The 20,657-nt window shown below is 40.4% G+C and overlaps 1 protein-coding gene across 2 annotated transcripts in view; it reads right to left on the bottom strand.

The window, feature by feature from the left end:
* LOC308289544 (WD repeat-containing protein 62-like) overlaps positions 1–20,574 on the bottom strand; it is a 34,934-nt gene extending 14,360 nt beyond the window's left edge. For both annotated transcript variants that reach the window (XM_080731255.1, XM_080731256.1), the window contains exons 1-18: positions 20,443–20,574; positions 17,315–17,406; positions 16,578–16,640; positions 15,849–15,906; positions 14,504–14,674; positions 13,962–14,096; positions 12,523–12,708; positions 10,388–10,548; positions 9,229–9,415; positions 8,355–8,492; positions 7,723–7,892; positions 6,102–6,193; positions 5,153–5,278; positions 4,411–4,481; positions 3,916–4,034; positions 3,230–3,305; positions 1,295–1,406; positions 531–594 (exon numbers count right to left, since the gene is read on the bottom strand). In XM_080731255.1, coding sequence (XP_080587381.1) covers positions 531–594; positions 1,295–1,406; positions 3,230–3,305; positions 3,916–4,034; positions 4,411–4,481; positions 5,153–5,278; positions 6,102–6,193; positions 7,723–7,892; positions 8,355–8,492; positions 9,229–9,415; positions 10,388–10,548; positions 12,523–12,708; positions 13,962–14,096; positions 14,504–14,674; positions 15,849–15,906; positions 16,578–16,640; positions 17,315–17,406; positions 20,443–20,511 — 2,090 coding nt within the window. In that variant the 5' untranslated portion in view covers positions 20,512–20,574. The remainder of the gene's footprint in view (positions 1–530; positions 595–1,294; positions 1,407–3,229; positions 3,306–3,915; positions 4,035–4,410; positions 4,482–5,152; positions 5,279–6,101; positions 6,194–7,722; positions 7,893–8,354; positions 8,493–9,228; positions 9,416–10,387; positions 10,549–12,522; positions 12,709–13,961; positions 14,097–14,503; positions 14,675–15,848; positions 15,907–16,577; positions 16,641–17,314; positions 17,407–20,442) is intronic.
* Positions 20,575–20,657: the final 83 nt, after the last annotated feature.

Raw genomic sequence — 20,657 nt, 5'->3', positions numbered from 1 at the left:
TGTGCTCTGAACAGCGAACACCCATCCATGCACCCAAAGATTAAACATTATTATTTTTTAAGCATGAGCAGAAGATGGATTTCATTGCAACCCCCTAAAGGATCTATAATGCGATTTCTGGGGTTGTTACATCGAGACCAGTTCAGCCCGAACGCGACGCGCTCCGACGCAGTCACCAAGTCTAATCATCATCCGTGCAACTCCATTGAGCCTGTTCGTCAACAAACTGCGCAACATTTTCTCCGATTGGGTTGGATTTTCCAAGTGTTAGCCTAGGTGTTAATGCGGCCACGCATCCACGCGTTTTCAATGGATAAAACAGCGCATTTAAATCATTTCCTACACTGTTTTAGCTGGTTAAAGGTACAGTACGTTCGATGGTCCGATTTTTATTCAATCGAACGAACCATCGAAGGTTCGATGGTCCGTTCGGAAAATCCCCCCGAAGTTCGAATCCCTAAAACAGGGCTAGATTACAGCCCTACTTTGCAGCGAACTAAGTATTGTAAATGTAAACTAGGATGACTCACCTGTCTGCTGACACACTGATCAGATGCCTACAGTCCTCTGTGAACGTCATGGACATGATGATCTCTATGGAAACCACAACAATGACAAGACGTGAGTCACTAAACAGTCAACTGTACTCCTTTATCTACATCGTTTAAAACCAGACTATCAACCACATGAACCCATTTAGGCCTAGAATGATTTAATGCTTTAACAACATACCAGTAACACTCCCTAATCGGGAGATAAGCGACCGTAGGTCACTTATCTCCACAAATAGGGCAAAAATGTGTTTTGCCAAAATCTTCCTGATCCATGTTGATGACATGAGTGTAGACATACTGTGTAGTGATTCACATATTATGAGATGGGGGTCCACGGTAGTGATGTGTCGTTCATGAGTGATTCATTCATAAGAATCGAATCATTAGCAAGACTCATGAACGATTCGTACAAATCCCTAAAATGGGTCGTTCACACTTTCGTTCACTATCAAAAATATTCAAAGACTTGCACAAATGTTTTCAAAAATAGCAGATATACAAGCTCGCAGAGCGGTGCCGTGAGCTTGTATATCTGCTATGTTTTAATAGTTAAAGAATACAATAATGGTTGAAGTGGTTCACATCTAAAGTGACACAGGTTTGTGTTCAGGCCTAAATGGGTTGACTGGTATCCCCATTTTGGGCATGTAATTATAGGCATTTTCCCCCCTACAAAATAATTTCATCATTTTCACATGTTCCACAACATTGAAGTAGCAGGGCAGACATGCAGAACTTACCTGAGTGTCCATACAACGTGGCCACACATTCTCCCGTTAGATAATCTAATATGCAGATATTCTTATCTGAATCACTGGTGGCCAAGTATGTCCCAGAAGGATCAATCTGGACCTGAAACACACAGCAACACCTTATGGTGAACAAGGACAGCAAAACCTTATGGTGAACAAACCTTATGGTGAACAAGGACTACAACACAACATGGAGCCCAACACCAAATTATGGAGGATAACGTAGCAGCGATACAATACATACAAACAGTATGCAATACGTACTGACTGTATTTTCTCTGTTCAGAGGGATATGGTTGGCAAAGGAGAATAAAGCCCGAGCTACACCACTAAAACCATATACTGTAGACTGACTGGAACACAGACAGAAGGTGGAGGTCAGAAATGTCAACTGAGAACCTGACGATTTTTCATGTGCCTGGAACACACAAACTACAAATGGAACATAGACGATAAAGACCACAAAATAACATGGGAATGAAAAAAAAAAGTCACTAGTACTAATAGACGTATTAATAATTACACCTCAGGAGCAATAGTAGAACTAGTAGCAGTGTTAATGACAGTACTAGTAACAACTTTTTTTTTCCTTCAATTTTTATCCCACGATTTTGTAACCCATTTTTCACCAAGTGCCAATTGCCTAAGTTGTAATCCTGGGCTCTGCTCGCCCTCTGCCAAACTGGGGAGAGCCCCGAACTGAGCTCATGCTTCCTTCAGTGCATGAGGAGTGAGCAGGCCGCTTCTTATCATCACCTGAGAGTGGGGAGCTTCCCCGGTTGGACGTAACATGTGGAAAGAACATGTTATTCCAACCAGTTCCTTTCCCCTCTATCAGGCGCCCCGGCTGGCCAGGGGGAGGCTTTATAGAGACCAGGCTTATTGCCATGTTTTTTGTGAGGGTATCTACCCTAGGAGACATGGGGAGAACATGCAAACTCCACACAGAAAGACCCTTTTGCCAACCCCACCTAGGGTGTGTGTGGGCGGTGATGACGCGGAGGAGAGAACACGCCCCCAGCACCCACAGCATCGCCCGGTGGGAATCGAACCCAGGACCTTCTAGCTGTGAGGTGACAGCACTACCGACTGAGCCACCATGCCTAGGGCTGTCACGATATGACATTTTACATGACGATTAATTGTAACTCAAATAATTGGCGATTAACGATTTAATTGTGTTTTTGTCGTTGATAATTACATTTCTGTTTGGCTTTTAGGCTTTGAAGTTGTACATGGTAGATATGACACATAACCTAAATATACAAAGAAATTACTGACATATTTGACAACTTACTACTTAAAGGAGCTATAGTCAACTTTTTCTTGAAAAACGGATGCTAAAATAAAAATAATGTTTCGAAAATATTTTATAAAGAAATAAGCTTCATATATGTGTTTCTATTCAAATATTACCACAAAAAGCGTAAAATAATGATAAAATAATCATTTTGGCCATTGTCAGACCGACACTTTGTTTACATTCTAGTCTATAGACTAGGATGTAAACAAAGTGTCGGCCCTACAATGAAAAAGTTGACTATAGCTCCTTTTAGGCCTAACCTATAGAATAGGGCTAAATCAGAAATTAGCCTACAAAACAAATATGTTGCTACATACTGTACATGTACTGTAAGCCCCTCCCAAACAGCAAAATGTGTTCCCGGCCTGAATGGGTTAAAATAACTTTGATAGTGGAAATAGCCGATCTACAAGCTCACAACGCGTCGTTGTAGATCTGCTATTTCCACTATTTTTGACATGGAAACGATTATGATGATTATGAAAAATAATCACGATTATGTCAAATAATCACGATTAGACGATTATGTAATAATTGTGACAGCCCTAACCATGCCCCCTCAGTAACAACATTGAGATTGAAATTGTATATTATTAGCTGTATTAAAGAAGAGGAGGTACCTTCAGCACAGTTCCCTCATCAGCCGACGAGCCTTTAAAACATCTGGTCATCTTCCCACTCTGCACATCATAAACCCTGTAAATAGATTTTCATACATATAAACACAGATGATGCTACTCTATGTAACACTGACATCTGGCTGTATTGTTGAGTATTTGACAAATAAAAATGAAACTTGAATTCTAGTTTTGAATATTGTCAATGTATGGCGACACAAATGCAGAAAACTATAAGAGCACTTCACACATGTCTAGTTACCAATGGTATGTTCCTGTCCTGACATTAGGGCTGTCACGATATGACATTTTACATGACGATTAATTGTCACTCAAATAATTGGCGATTAACGATTTAACGATGTTTTTGTCGTTGACAATTACATTTCTGTTTGGCTTTTAGGCTTTGAAGTTGTACATGGTAGATATGACACATAACCTAAATATACAAAGAAATTACTGACATATTTGACAACTTACTACTTAAAAAATAACTTTGATAGTGGAAATAGCCGATCTACAAGCTCACAAGCGAGCTTGTAGATCTGCTATTTCCACTATTTCGGACATTTTTCAACATTCACGATTATGACGATTATGACAAAATAATTGCGATAATGTCAAATGATCACGATTAGACGATTATGTAATAATTGTGACAGCCCTACCTGACATGTCTTGTTACCTACCGTATGTTCCTGTCCTGACATGCGATGGCTATGTGCGTGTTGGAGGCATCCAGGTCCATGTCATACAGCGTGGTCTTCTCTACCACATGGTGGCGCCGAGAGAAACTAAAACCGTCTGTCTGAATGAACAACACAATATAAGTACATTGGCGACACATTACCTTTAGCATCCTAGTCATGACCACTGTAGTAAACCGTAATTATTTGAATAGAGATTAAATAGCTACTTGAACCCTCATGTCCCTATTCTGTCCCTAGTTTCATCTCCCTATACCGAAGAAGACCAAAAAGGGTCGAAACGTCAGTTTTTAGCTTGTCGTCAAAAATAAACTTGGGAGCTATCAGAAGTGAGTTGCGAGCCCCTCTCTTCTGTTCATATTCTGGGGCAAACATTCAGCAAAGAACAGATCTACAAGATCACAAGACAAGTGGTTCCATCTGGAAAAATACATGCAGACAGAACCACATCAATACGGATTATTAAAAGTATCTTACTTGTTCAGCCGTCCGAAAGTAGATACTCTTATCGGCTCCACAGCTCACCATATGAATATCTGGACATATACCTAGGAACAAGAGTCAACTTATTATTTCACTACGACAAAGTTGTTGTGCAGCTAGGTCCTAAAAAAACTGAACATGCATTACCGGAAATGTACATACGACATAAATACAAATATCTATGTCAGAAGTAAACAAGTGACTCCGGGCAGCGAGTGCCGGATGGCAAGCATTTTCATTGTATTATAACAACATGACAATACATTTGAACTATAACAACTGTCTATATTTAATCATACATCTTCACCATCTGTCTTCGAGTCATGGAGTGGTGGAAACACTCTCACAAGACACGCAGTGGTGTGATGTTTCATGGTGCCATGAAGCAAACTTGCAGGTGGTTTCAAGTGTGCTGGACTGAGTTGCCATGGATTAATTACAGAGCGTAGGCGGATCTTCATAAATTGGGTGCATGTCGATATTGCGACAAAACATTTGTCGACGTTCCATTTGTTCGATGCGGGTGAATGCTAACCTGGTGAATGTTAACCACTATGCCTAAACCTAACCCAAACTCTAACCTCAGTAAAACTATGCCTAAACCTAACCCTTAATCGAACTAATGACACATAGAAATAGCGAGAATTGCCCCATAAATTAACCATCTTAGGCAGAACTCTTGACTTGGGCTCCCATGTCAACAGGTATAAAAGTATTAATATGTATATTTATTTACCAGTGAAGCAGACTGCAGTGACGGATCCTGAGTGCTCATAAACCGTCTGCAATAAGTTGTAGTTGTCCTCCATGTCAAAGATGTGAATCAGTCTGTCTCTGCTAGCGGAGGCTAGCAGCTTCACACCTGCAACACACAATACAGACAAACACGTGGATTAAAGCGAAATATAATCTCATGATTTAATGTCATTAAATAGTAACTTTAGAAATGTGCAGATACCCTACACTTATACTGAATGTTAGTTTGTTTACAACAATGTTGCACATCTGGGGACCCCCACGTTTTTTGGGGGGAGACCCCCAGTTTGGGAACCAATATTAACAAAAGAAAATGTTGATATTGTTGTGGATGACCATTGATGGTTTGACAAAATACTATTTTATTGTTGGTGGGTAAATGTATAATTGAAGGGAAGGTTTACGCACACCCAGTTCCTCTCTTAGCAGGTGTGTGGGTAACAAAACATTAGGAGGAGGAGATAATAAATTCTCTGAAACGGACAATCGGCAGTGTGCGGGTAAATGTATAATAAAAGCAGGAAAGGGCATCTATGCCGTATATACAGTAGAATTTAATTATACTCTTTGTAACCAAATAAATATCACACTCATGTAAAACGCAGAGCTGTGCGCTATCTTCCTGCGAGGGCACGTCGCGCACATAGCAGACGATATGTGCGCAGATCATATGCCAGGCTGGTAAAAGAATCAAAAAGCTTCCAAATAAAAAAATCTGCGTGAAAAAAGACCATGTTATGGCCGTGCAGGCAGCTTCCTTGTTTACAATGAAAACCTAGCCTGTCTTTTACAAAAGATTGCGGTTGGAAATAATGGATGGATATTTTTTCTATAAAATCGCAAAGGTATGCTACTTTGATGGCAGTTAAAGATATCCTTAATGTGGCAGTAAGAGAGTTAAGTGTTCAATCGATCAGGTGTGGCATTACCTGTGGACGGAGGGGAGAACTCCAGACACAGAACCTCCGAGTCATGAGCTTCTATCTTCGTCAACTCCTCTACAAACTGGAGGTCCAAGACACTAGACACACACACACACACACACACACACACACACACACACACACACACACACACACACACACACACACACACACACACACACACACACACACACACACACACACACACACACACACACACACACACACACACACACACAATAAAACAAAAAGTTACAACACCACCTGATATACATTAAATTAGTAAATCACATCTTTGGGTACTGTGCATAAATTCATCCACACATCGAGAGTCACAGAAAGGCAACAGTCCAAAAAGAGCAACAAAGACAACATTACCCTTTTCTTTTTTACAAAAAAGTTTCCTTTCCTCTATTTCTATCAAGGGTACGGCCCCTTCTAAGACCGGTCAAAATCTGATTTAAAAACAATATTGTGGGGGATTGTTTGCGCTCGGTTCCATTGGAGCACAATGCAGGGCCACTTCACCTCTGGGACAACCTGATCTTATTTTATTGTCGTTTGGGACACGAGCAACACAATCCTGAGTTATGTTTTGTGTTCAATCTGTTTTTTGAGATATTTCAGTATTTCAGCATGTACTAGTAGTGAGGCAGATAAAGTGCATATTACAGGTGAATCGTTCACTTGCGGATACAAGCACCAATTTTCATGATGGCCGCCATTGAATATACAGTAATCTTGCATTCCGCAATAAAATCCCATAGACTTCCAAATTTGGACCCATGGACTTACTCAATGGCTTCCTTGTACCATATATCAGTCCCGGAAACCTAATATTCTGCTAAATTAGAGGTTTGTGTTATGTCTGACTCGGGTAAAATGGGTGGTAGTGTATATCTTAGTATTGTTAGATGTTTATAGTGTGTGTGTGTGTGTGTGTGGGGGGGGGGGGGGGGGGGGGGGGGTGGTAATGTAGTAACTCAACAGAGCGGATTTCAATGCACAGCGGCTGACGCGGCTAAAATGCATGGTAGATATAATAGCGCCGTGGGATCACTCTTTGTCTAGTCTCTATGTCTAGACTCCTGCCGACATAGCTCTGGGGGTCATGGAGACACGCAAACTGCCTCACCACGATAAGGTGATGATCCTGTCGAGGCAGGAGGTAGTTTTTTTTTGTCTTTTTAAGTTTTTTCTATCTAGGGCCTAGGCAGTATAGTACAATAGTATAGTAGGCCTAGACTACAACGCTTCTAAACCTCGCACCTGAAGCGGTAGCATTTGCATCGACTGCAGCATTCCAACTTGCATCCACACTTGGTCAGCTGCTGGCAACTCTTGTATCCGCAAGTGAACGATTATTTCTGTTATCTGCCCGGCTATAGTGATGTGTTTTACATCATATTATGCAAAACGCATCACTGATGATACTAAATGCATCACTAGTCATGCTGAAATACTAAAATATATAAAAACACAGATTGAACACAAAAGAATAACTCAGGATTGTGTTGATCGTGTCCCAAACAACAATAAAATAAGATCCGGTTGTCCCAGAGGTGAAGTGGCCCTTTAATTAATGAGAAATGGTAGTAACACATGCAGTGAAACTGTTAAAACGAACCGGATGTTTCCACTTCGGTCTCCAGCAGCCAGATACTTCCCATCAGGACTCACTGCCATCACCCTCACCCCCACCTTCCCTTCAGCCCCGGCTGCTGCCATCGCTCCATCCTCCGTCTCTGTCTGCAGGTGCTGGATGTCTTCTCCAACATACACCACCCTCAGCAGATCCTACACAAAAAAACATTCCTTCAAAACTGTGAAAAGTGATGACTCATCACTAAACCATAGTTTTGTCTGGCCGTTTTTTGGCCAAGGAATGTTTTTCGTGGAAAACAAATGCTTGCAATGGATTCTGAATCATGAAAAACCCGTAGTTTGACCCCTCACATGCTACTTAAAGCATATTTATTTTGGTGTGTTTTATCCTGTATTGTTAATTTAATGGGACCCCAACTTTCAGCAGCTGTCAAGGATTCTCCTAGGGAAACTGAATGTCCTTCTTTATGAGATGTGTTACTAGAGACCTTTACAAACACATTGGTGAAGATTTTTTTTGGTAAGGAATTTATTCCACGATTTGACACTGTATCTGAAGCCCTTACTTAACCCTTACTATTAGCCAGCATGCAGTCGGTGGCAGGTCTGATAAAGAGGTGTAAAGAGGTGTAGTGGGAATGTTTTTAATCGTACCCTGCTGTAGAGGTTAGCGAGCATGGAGTCGGGAGGCAGGTCTGGGTGCCACACCCTGATGGTGTTGTCAGAGGAAGAGGTCAGGAAGGAACCTGCCGGGAGATAAGCCTCTGACCCTTCTGATTGGTCAGGATATGTCTGTGGGAAAAAGAAAAAGTTTACCAACTTAATGTTATACTATGTAACTTTTTCAATTAAACAAATCTTAAATTTGATCTAACTATTAAATCACTAAAGTGTTAGAAGACCCACTCCGTGAATTTCAGCCCCTAAAGCCTTCTGTAAATATGTTTTCTATGATCCTGGCCGGGGACCGGATTTCGCGGCAAAATTACGTCATCATACACTACCGGCCAATCACAGTGCGGATCATACACTGCCGGCCAATCACAGCGCGTCTTGCTGTCTTCTCAGGAAGTAGCTTGCCTCAACATAACAGCATTTACTCTGGTTTAGGAGTCTGTAACTCCCGAACGCCTGGTCGTAGAGGGAAGCGGGACATCTCTATAGAGGGAGATGAAAAATTCTAACCACGGGCCAACCGCCGCGGCCTAGCGTTGGCGTGAAAAAAAACGGTTCTCCGCGATCGAAGCGTTTTTGGGAGATAAAGCAGTGTCTTTGCAGCGCAATGAATAGGAGCCTATGGAGATTACACGCTTCATGACGTCATCGCCCAGTAGAACACAGCAGTGAGTCGCTTCAACCGTGAGTCCCTTTGACTGCGCGCTAATGTTACACAACATAAAACAAAATCCTGAACTTCTTCGGGATCAGCACACCATGTACTGTATACTGTATATTCAAAGGAGGGTTCATTTGATAATACATCCTGTATAGATGTTGGTCTTTTCATTATGATAATGAAGAGACTAACCTGAATGTTCCAGACAGCGGCGCTGTGATACAGAGCAGAGTAGACTTTCAGAACTCTGTTGAGATCTGCCACGTTCCACACATACACGCTGTGGTCATTGTACACACAGGACAGCTGGCTGGACACCGGGTCAAAGGATAACGCCAGGACATCTGGACAACCAACCACAGCACCCTGTGGCAGCGAACTGAGACAAGAAATGACATGAGAAAGGGGACACAAAAAAAGTGTAAATGCATATTTAATAAGCGACAACAAGAACATGTTTAATTGGACCATCAAAATCACTTTTCAACACTGATCAAGGAACAGGAGAATCATTTACTGAGATCTCTCTCATCTGTCTTCCTCTGACCCCATCTACAATATACTAGTTATGGGGCTTTTAAGCCGTGACATCATTTTGTAGTCAGACCTCCAAGCAGATTTAATATCAATATCTGTCCCTCGCTATTTCAACAGATCCGAGACAAAAATAACGACTAAAGTATAATTCTAACACTTTCCTTTCAACAACAAAGAGAAGAAAAATTAGTAAATAGTAAAAAGATTCGCTTTTTTGGGGGGCAAAAGGTCTCCTCTGCCTACAAAATGATGTCAGACTTAACAGCCCCATAGAGTTTGTATCTTCTAGTACAGTGGTTCCCAAGCAGAGTCGGGACCCATTTGTGGGTCGGACAAATTGTTGTAGGTCCCTTAATTTGTCTCTTTCCTACAATTTGTTTTTAATCATTATTATTTCAAAACATTCCTCCAAAAAGATTTTCATGAATACAAAAATAATAAATGCAATGATTTGTTCAAGTCATTTCATTAATAATAAAAGAAAACTCTAATAAATTCCATAAATTAGAAAACAAATGTCTAAGTAGTAGTAAAAATAGCCGATCTACAAGCTCACAACGCGGTGCGAATCGCCGCATGTGAGCTTGTGGATCTGCTGTTTTGACTAGTTTTGGGTTAGGGCAAACATCTAATCTCTTTTGGGTCACAGGCTAAAATGTTTAGGAACGACTGCTCTAGTACTCCTGCTTGTATGCCCTACCAGGACCTCTGGTACTGCTGGTTTTCTATCCTACCAGGACCTCTTGTACTGCTGGTTTCTGCAGGGAGTGAAAGTGAAGTGTTTTATGTCATTGTAGAGGTTCTTGTGTGTGACCTGGTTTGCAGAGGCTGGGTGAGGTCCACTCCTAGGCGGTGTGGTCGAGGCAGGGTGGTCATGTACGACAGGTTATTGGCCTGAAACACCCTGATGATCCCATCAGAACAACCGCAGAAGAGACGACCCAGGCTCACACTCACAGCACTGGCCCAAGACACCTACACAACACAAATCAGTACAGTAGGACTGGGTATTGTATGGCTTACCAACAACCTCACAATACAGAAGCTGTAATGATGATTGCCTTACAGAATTTACTACAAGTATTGCTACTAGCATTCTTTAAAATCGCCCTGAAAAACCACTTACAGGCGGCAGCCATTCGCAACTGGCAATAACAAACTTTGCATTTACCTACTGTATGTATTTTTTGTGCTGTTTATTTTATTTTTATTTACTTTTTTTTTTACTATATCTACTGTATAGTACTGTGTTCTATCCGTCTGTCATTCAATGTTATATGAGATACTTCAATGGTTTCCTATGGAAATAAGCTTAGTCTTTTCTAGGATCTCCTTTTAGTTGACCTTGTACCAGTGAACTGTACCGTCTATGCAATCTTCTAATAAAGTCTTCAATCAATCAATCAATCAAGGATGGCTAAGTATAGCACAAAAAGTAAAGCCCACATTGATCTTTTAGTTCAAATAAAATTGTTCCTAGTCTCAATTATAAATAAATGCTAATAAATACATTAGCATTTATTTAATAAAATTCACGTTCACTTTAACCCTTTCAAAGCCAAAGGGGGCCCCTTAAAAACAGGGGTACAGAGGTACTGCCGTGCAATCTTCTATTTATTTATAAACATGTTTTAAAAAAGCAATGCACCAAATGATAACACGCTCGGATCGCTCAGTGTAAGCCAGCAACACGTGCATGAAGAACGTTTTTTGGTCGGCCAACCTACTTTGATGCTGCTGAAGGCTGTTTTCCACCGTTCATTTGCATGGAGCGAGACGGGGTAAACCGCGAGAAAAAACAGCGCCCGAAAGTACATTACGTCCTCGTTGCACGCACAGCGATCTAATCACATGTAATCCACTCATTCGGAAGCCTTGATTTCGTCTTTCGTCTGATCGAAAAAGATGAGGAGACGCACTGGACAACTGGCTGCATACACAATAGAATGGCACGTAATGGCGGCCTGTGGATCCCAGTTTCTCCGTTGCAGATGACGTCATCACGTCTCTGACGCTTTACCCCTTGAGATGCTCTCTTAAAGAGACCGGCGACTGTTTTCTTTTTAAAATTATAATTAATTTCATTTTTACGATAAAAGTACGGGAAAGTACGAGTGGCTGATTGCGTGGTCCGGACAAGTACGGCCGGCTTAGAAAGTGTGTGCTGCTGTGTGTCCAGATATATCAGCTCTTTTCCAATGATATCTCATGTTTTCTTCCCGCCTCTATAATGCTGCTCAGGTGTTTGTAATCTGATTGTCATGTGGATTGGCCATTGCTGCCATCTATTGGCTCTTTTATGCACTGCACCATGTGTGAATATTTTATTTGTATAAAATGCAGCAACCAAGCATTTCCAACCAACCGTTTTCCTGACATTAGCCTTTTTATCTTTTATCAACTTTGTCTCACAGGTTTACAGGTGTAAAGTGGGTGAAATTCATTTGAAAAGCTCCATCGTAAATGTTATTTTCAAAGCCTAAAAGACTGTCATTGTTCTAAAACAGTGGTTCTCAACCTGTGGGTCGGATTATTTTGGAGGGTCCCCAGATGATTAACTTAATGTGCAACATTGTTTTCTCACTCAACAGTAAACAAACCAGCATTAAGTGTATAGAGGGTATCTGCACATTTCTAAAGTGACGATTTGAGGACTTTTACCTCTAAAATGACAAATACAATTTTGGTCAAATATTAAAGTCAGAAATTGTGAAAATAGCATTGAGAGGCGTTGTGAGCATGTAGATCTGCTATTTTCACAATAGAACGGTGTTATATACAATGTGATGCCTTAATTCTTAGTGCTCGTCAGGGTGGGGGGGTCCCCAGTTAAAATGTGATTATTTTGGGGGTCGCAGCCTGAAAAGGATGAGAACCACTGACCTAAAAGACTGGCATTGTTCTAAAATGTCATGATGACCATGGCAGCTCGAGCAGACAGACGAGTACCTTGAGGTCTACCCAGTTGGTCAGCTTCCTCTGCTTGTTGAACAGACACAGCAGTCCTGTCCTGGTGATGCAGTAGATGTTGTCTTTGGTGGGGCCATGGCCACACGCCACGCCACAAAACACGTTGGCCTTGTGCTCTCCTAGCAACGCTGAGCGGCCGATCAGAGGCACCGTGCTGTTGCCCACCTGCAATTTAAAAAGGGTTTATGTTAGTACTATTGGTTTGCTAGTAACACAAAAATGTTAGTACTGAGATTATACAGTAGTACAGGCTAAGGGGTGCCCAAAAGATAGATTGTGATCTACCAGTAGATCACAAAGGCTGTGCAGGTAGATCACATGGCATGCCCTAAAAGTATATAATTAAAATGTAAAGAAAAATATGTCACATCTGTCATTTGAATTAAGGTGACTGATTGATTGACATAAAAAGGGCCTGTCAGCTCCCTTCATGGTTTCTAAAGTAAGCAAACCACCCAATGCAATGCTTTGTTTTCAATAGTCAGTAGCATTACAAATAACCCCAAAAACATACCACTTCCATACAAAATGGGATGACCTTTTTCCCCACCATTTCCCATTTCAAGTACGTTTGTCTTATATGTAACGCCAGTGCCACTATTCCAAAGCCACCTCAGGTCCATGTTTATTGGGGTGGGTTGATCATGTCGAGCTGGTAATTTTAAAAGTAGCCCTCAAGTAAAAAAAGTGTGGGCACCCCTGGGCTAAGGTAAGATTGCACTCGCCTACCCTCAATGACCATACATGAAAGATAGATAGCATTTTTAGGTTTTTTAGTTTTTTACTTATTGGGTGCTATTGCTATGCATTATGTAGTGATTGATTATTTTATTAGACAAAAATGGAGAACAGTACAAGTATAGTCAATACAATAGAAATGTAGTACAGTACAAGTACAGTTAAACACCCTGCCTAAAAGGAACATCCCAAACCAGTAAGACTCCCTAATCGGGAGATAAGCGACCGTCAGGTCGCAGCGTGATTTTAGGTCCAAAAATGTGTTAAAAAAATCGGCCTGATGGTGGCACTATATGGCATAGATCCATGTTGATGAGATAAGTGTAGACATACTGTGTAGCGATTTGTCTGATTTTAGGGCAAAAACTGTAGGAGCAGGGGGAACGATGGCGGCTAGGGGCAACGATGGCGGAGATATGAGTAGGGCAAAAGTGTGACGTGACTGACAGACAGACAGACAGACTGACTGACAGACAGACAGGCGGTGGAGGTTTTGATAGTAACTGCGACCTGACAGTTGCAATAAGATCTTTTACAGTCTTTTTTTTAGGTTGGAGGTCCTTGGCGTTGATGTTGATGTATTACCTGCTTATTGTAAGTGGCTCTGGATAAGAGTGTCTGCTAAATGCCTAAATTGTAAATTGTTTAGAAGTACTAGTATATGTTATGTATTTTTGTACCCTTCTCTTGGAGACGTCGAGATACCAGAACTTGACGTGTCTGTTGCCTGCGGTAACAAAGTATCGGCTTTCCTCAGAAAAGGAGAGGGACAGGACTCTGCTGGACACTTTGTTAGATGCTGCGATCGTCCCCTTCTGTAACACACACACACACAAACACACGCACACACACCATACATTAGTCAAGGGCAGGCAAAGGTTTTAACCCATTTAGGCCTAGAATTATTTAATGCTTTAACTATTGAAAACCAGCAGATATACAAGCTCACAGCCACGTTGCGAGTTTGTAGATCTGCTATTTATTTATTTATTTGCAAGTCTTTAAATATATCTTTTTAAAAGCGAACATTTGTAACTCAAATATGTTTCTGGGGGTCCCTGGAACAACATATTTTTTAATAGTTAAAGCATAAAATAATGGTTAAAGTGATTCAAACCTAAAATGACACAGATTTGCGTTCAAGCCTGAATTCCTTAAAAAAAGTCTACCTACAACAATCTCACAATGCCACTAACATCAGTATGGCTGGGCGTGTACTCACTCTCCAGTCCCACACAGACACGGTGGAGTCGTGCTGGTACCCCACAGAGACGATGTAGGCGTCGTCAGGCGAGAAACGCACGCAGGCAACTCCGTACTTATGACACTGGACCTCCGCGATCTGCTTTCGGTCCTTCACACACCACACACGCACGCAGGGCATGTGTCCACTCTGACAGACACACACACACACACACACACCAAGAGCCCAAGTCACATCAACATGTTCTACATCAGAACCTTAGGCACGGGTGCCAACATTGGCACAGGGGAGGGTGATCACCGGCACACTGGCAGAAGTGTGAGAGAATTTTTATTTTAAAAACAAAACGTTTTTTAAACGTAGTCAATTAAATGAAGTTAGCTCATTTACAGCAAATTACATCCTGCACATAATTCTACATTCATTACAACTCTGAACTTGACTGAGGAGGGACTTGGGGAGATGGTTCGAGTCTAACGATCGTTATAACAATGTCCTGCAAATCCAAATAAGTCAGAATATTTGATGGCGTCATTAAAATGTATGTTGACATGGCACACTGACTATCTAGAAAATAAAAACATGGCACTTCATTTCAAAAAGGTTGCTGACCCCTGTTCTACATTTAATACTATGGATGGGACGATAATCGATATTATCGTTTATTGTGATACTGACAATAATCACACTGGGATCAATTCACCTTTTATTTGCCAAGCTGCATATCCAGTACCATTTAAACCCTCATTGGTAAAACGGACCTGGAAATAATGCACTTAAGAGTCTTTTCACAAATAGCCGATCTACAAGCTCACAACGTGTCGTGTTGCGACACGTTGTGAGCTTGTAGAGCTGCTATTTTTTTGCCAACGTTGCTCCCCAGCATAATGGATGATAATAGTCGTGATATGAAATCTTCATATCGTCCCATCCCTATTCAATACAAGTTATACTTCTTTTATAATGGTCTGGTCTCACAACATTAAAACATAGCACAGGGTTTCTGCAGGTCTACGCAAGACTTTTTATTAATGCAACTCAGAATAAATGTTATTTTAACAAAACATTTAGGGTGTGGCTGGTGACAATAACCACATTTAGTTTACTTTCATTTTTTATGCAATTATTTTATTGTTTATTATTATTATTTTGTTAATTTTTATTGTGCAATTTATTTATACAACTTCAGTTACAGTAAATCATCCTTAACCCCCAAGTTAATTCATGCCAGCGTTAAGCAAAAGTAGCAAGAATAGCCGATCCACAAGTCTCAAAACGTGTCGTATCGTGGGCTTGTATTTCACCTTTTGTTTTTTACAATGGACACAGACAATGTACCTTCTGTAACAGATATGACTCTTACCTCACCAGTCACCAAATACCTTCCATCGTGACAGAATGCCAACGCTGTGAACGTTTTCCTAGGAAACACACACAAAGCAGGCCCAGTGTTAAAGGTTCAAATCACACAGGCACTCACACACACACACACTCTCTATTGGCATTTTAGCAGCACTATGACACACACTTACCGTACAGCACAGACTGGATTGGAGCACGAGTTGATTTGAATAAACAACCGTAAGCCTGCTCTAGTCCTGGGGCGCGCACACACGCGCACACACTCTAGGGATGGGACGGTATGAAAATGTCATGTCACGATTATTGTGACCAAAGAAAGTGCGATTACAATGTTATCGCAATATAATCAAAATATCCCCAACAGCCATTATCCTGGTGTGGAACATTTGCCAAAAAATAGCAGATCTACAAGCTCACAACGCGTCGCAACTGGCAAAGAGATTTGGTAGAGTGAAAAAAAAAAAGACTGTACTGTATCAAGTACATATATTATATGTTTTACCAATAGAGGGTTTAAATGGTACTGGATATGCAGCTCGGCAAATAAAAGGTAAAACTGATCCGAGTGCATGACGGAGGCCGATTTCACAATATATTAAATCTCCACAATATGATTATCATGATTATCAATGAATGATAAATGATAATATCGCTTATCGTCCCATCCCTAACAAACACACACACGCTGTGGCCGTTAAGCAACATGATTGTCAAATAAAGGGATACATACTTTGAAGAACTGATGATGTGCTTCTGTTGAAGTGTCTGTGTGTGGAGCAGCACGACGACATAACTGAAACAGAAACCACAAGAACTGAAACAACCGTATGCAAACAATTCATACAAATACAACTGAAACAACTATGTGCAAATAATTAATACAAATACAATGTACAAATAAATGTACCATCATTTTTCTTTTTAGTGCTTGACCCAGTATCCCTGTTCTGGAGTGCATTCCAGCAGAGATTTCCAGCAGGTCCCCAGCCAAATGTGTTAAAGGAGTAGTTCACCCCCAAAATTACTTTTTGTCGCAGATTTAGATGTTAACTGATTTACTCCCAAATCTCAATGATACCGGTCTCCCTCCAGAATCAATGGAGCAATTAATGGAGCAATGTAATCAAATTATTGACTTAGGAATGCATCAAAAACAAAAAATCAAGTCTCCATGGGGTGAGTAATCGATAGAAAGAAAGTCATTTTGGGGGTCAAATACTCCTTTAATACAGCATCACAATCATTTTAACCATCTTAATCAGACATACAAGCTCACAGCGCATCACTTCATGCCATATTGTTCAGTTTATTGTTGAGTGAGAAAACAATGTTAACCCACAAGCTAAACATCTGGGGACCCCCCAAAATAATTTGGGGACCCCCTGGGGGTCTCGACCCACAGGTTGAGAACTACTGGCCTCGGGTGCAGTGCCCACCTTTGGTTGAAATAACATTTTGTAATCTCACCCTGCAGGGTAGGCTATGAGGGAGGAATTAGGGTCACTGGCGAGTCCGCTGCTCGTAGCCGTGGAGAGCCCCAAGACCTTCTCCAGAACCACCTAGAGATGGAAAACAAGGTTTTCAGGTTAGAAGAGATGGCTTTCATATCGTTGCTGTCGGGCAGAAATAACCTTTTACTTAACAAATAACAAAACAAAGAAACACACTGGAAAACAGCTCCTGCAGATGGCTCTGTTTCTCTTGTAATATGAATATTTAAGAAAGAATGTTGCATATAGCTAGCTGTAAGCAACTCTAAATTAAAAATGTAATTTATTGAATCTAGAATTGCAACACCAACCATTGACAGCTCATACCTCCAAACAGAAAAGTCATATCTTATTGTATTAAAGGACAACCGTTTTTTTTTTTTTTTTACAAAAAGGGTTTATATTTTAGATTAGTCATTAGAGAAAACAAAAGATGAGTGTTAAAATGTTTTCATTTACTGCTTTCTATCGTTTTAGTGATTTTAACGATTTTGATTTGCATGCATGCCCCCGGCCCCAAGTTGGGGGCATGTGTACAAGTGGCTAAATATGTATTTTTAGACACAATAAGCCCATTTCCAAGATGCACCGAAATCTTTCATGGGCAGATGCGACTTGGGCTGGTGTAAATAGTAACAAAGACATTTCCGGCTTATTGTGTCTACAAAGACATACTGTATTTAGCCACTTGTATGCATGCGGGGGCATAACCCTAACCCACTGAAATCAAAATACTAAAATTGCTATAACAATAGAAAGCAGTAAATGAAAACATTTTAACACTCATCGTTTATTTTCTCTAATTACAATCTAAAATATGAACCCTTGTTGTGGAAAAACAAAGTTGTCCTTTAAACAACGTTAATTAAACTCACCAACAATGCAGCTGTTCAGAAGCAGAATTATCCTCTATTTATCTACAAAGTTTTAGTTTCATAAAAAGCCAATGTAGACAATGGATTTACTTTCTGTCAATACATTTCGTGCAGGTGATAATTTTCTAAGTGCGGAAATCATTGTTGGAAATCACTCAACGGCCCTGCGTACCACCTGTTTCGAAATATCTCAATGCAGGAGGCAGCAATATCTCAATGCAGGAGAAAGCAAGACGTTGCATTATTGAAAACGAGCTCTTCCAAACTCAAACACTTAGAAAAACAATCACCTACATGGAATTTATTGACAGAAAGTAGCTCATAACAGGAATTGGATTTGTATGAAACAAAAACTTTGCAGGTAGAAAGAGGATAATTCAAGCTTTCTGTACAGCTGCAATGATGAGTTTAACGTTGTTTAATACAATCAGATAGGACTTCTGTTCGGATGTATGGGCTCTCAATGGTTGTTGTTGCAACTCTAGATTCTAGAAATTAAAAATTGTAGATAATAGTCATTTAGAGTTGCTAGAGGATATACGGCAAGTACTTTTTCAGCTAAAGCCAGCTTTTATAGGTCCTGACCATCAGACATAATCCCTGTGGCTGGATTCCTAACAGTTCATTTCATTGTTTGCATCATGACCATGACTGAACATGTTACTGAGTGTTCGTCACACATTATTTGTGAATGCCTGCTGTTTACAGGGTAGGGACCTTTCATAGCAAGGCATGATACATTGTTTGACATATAATGTCATGCACCATTTAGAAAGTGTGTGGTTTAACTTAAGTTTGTAATTAAGACATTAAAAATAACCATGTCTAATTTGAACCTTTGGTTAATAGTAGGGGTGTAACAATAATAGTAACTGAATCGAAAAATCGATTTTAATTTGCAATAAAACAAACTATCGTACCATTTTGGCTTTGTATTGTATCGTTTTAAAATGCAGAAATCGGTATTGAATGTATCATGATGCGTATCGTATCACTGTTAAAATGTATCGTTACACCCCTAGTTATTAGACAATAGCCAACGTACAAGCTCACAGCTTGCACAGGTGCAGGATAGGTGGCCACTTGGGACATCTGGGCACCTCAAATTTGTACAATTAAAAAAATAAAGTATTTGACAAATGATCTTTCTTTATTTCAATCTTAAAAGAAATGGTCTTAACTATTGCAAAGTATAAATATACACAGTATAATTGAGTACCTGAGACGAATAACAGTCCAAGTCCATATTTGAAATTTTTTGAATATAGATATTTTTTGATTTACCAGACTGTAAACACAAACTGGTCATTTTTAATCTGTTAAATTGTTAATGCACTCCCCCCTCATTTTGTTCAATTGTCTGTTTTAATGTTATCTGCTCCCTTTGTCTGCTGAATATTGCTTGTACCGACTTATACTGTTGTTCCACAAACTGTTGGAGATATACCGTTTTTCCACTTTCCATAAGTTTTATGTCTTATAAATCCTAACAAAATGAGGGGGGAGTACATTAAGAATTTAACAGATGAAAAACTTTTAGTTTGTGGTTTACAGTCTGGTAAATCAAAAAAATATCTATATCCAAAATGTTAAAATACATTAACTTTTTGATTCACTTGTCTGGTTACTAAAGTCACTTGTCTGGATAAAATTAGACATTTCACAGCCATTTCTATTTCTGTTTTTCCTTTCCTTTTGTGCAAACCACTAATGCACAAAAGAAAATAGCACAGATCTCCATGTAGTCCTACTGCATGGAGATCCAAATATATTGCCCCCAAAAATGTGCACGGATCTCCACTGCCCAAAAAATATGCATTGTGCACGGATCTCCTGTTATCCATGTTACCAAGAGACACTTTTTAATAAACTTGTCCGGAAAGATTTGTTACTTGCCCTGGACAACAGCACAAGCCTTTAATGTCAAGCCCTATAATCATTAAAACGTTTTGGGCTGGAGGGGAAAAAAATATAAATTATGAGAAACGCTGGGATGCCAGCCCAGCAGGGTTAAAGTGAGAAACGTGAAGCAAACAGACCACTGTGTAATGTGCCTTTTACAACACAAACCTGAACTTGACTGAGCCGTTTCTAAATATGGAAAGCAACGTTATATCTCCGTGCTCAATGGCTGTTAGCGAGTAACGGTTCCAGAGAGCTAACAGTAACAACAAACCTAAAGACGACTTAAACACAAGGAACAGTAACATAAATAAACGACTTAGTTTACCCTGTTAGTGGCTGCGGGCCGCCGTTGGTTCACAGTGCGTCGGGTTTTTCGCTTGACGTTTGAGGCCATGGTTGGTGTTGTTGTTGTCCAGAAGAAAGCAAAGCACTGAAAGCAGACGCACACACAGATGATGATGATGATGCAGAAGACTCAAACTTTTTCTTTCTCTGGCCGCAGCGTTGCTTCCGGGTTCAAAAAAGGCGGCGGGGCGTATT

Source organism: Nannobrachium achirus (assembly GCF_963921795.1).
Source record: "Nannobrachium achirus genome assembly, chromosome: 8".
Lineage (NCBI taxonomy): Eukaryota > Metazoa > Chordata > Actinopteri > Myctophiformes > Myctophidae > Nannobrachium > Nannobrachium achirus.
This window is presented reverse-complemented; position numbering and strand designations above follow the sequence as displayed.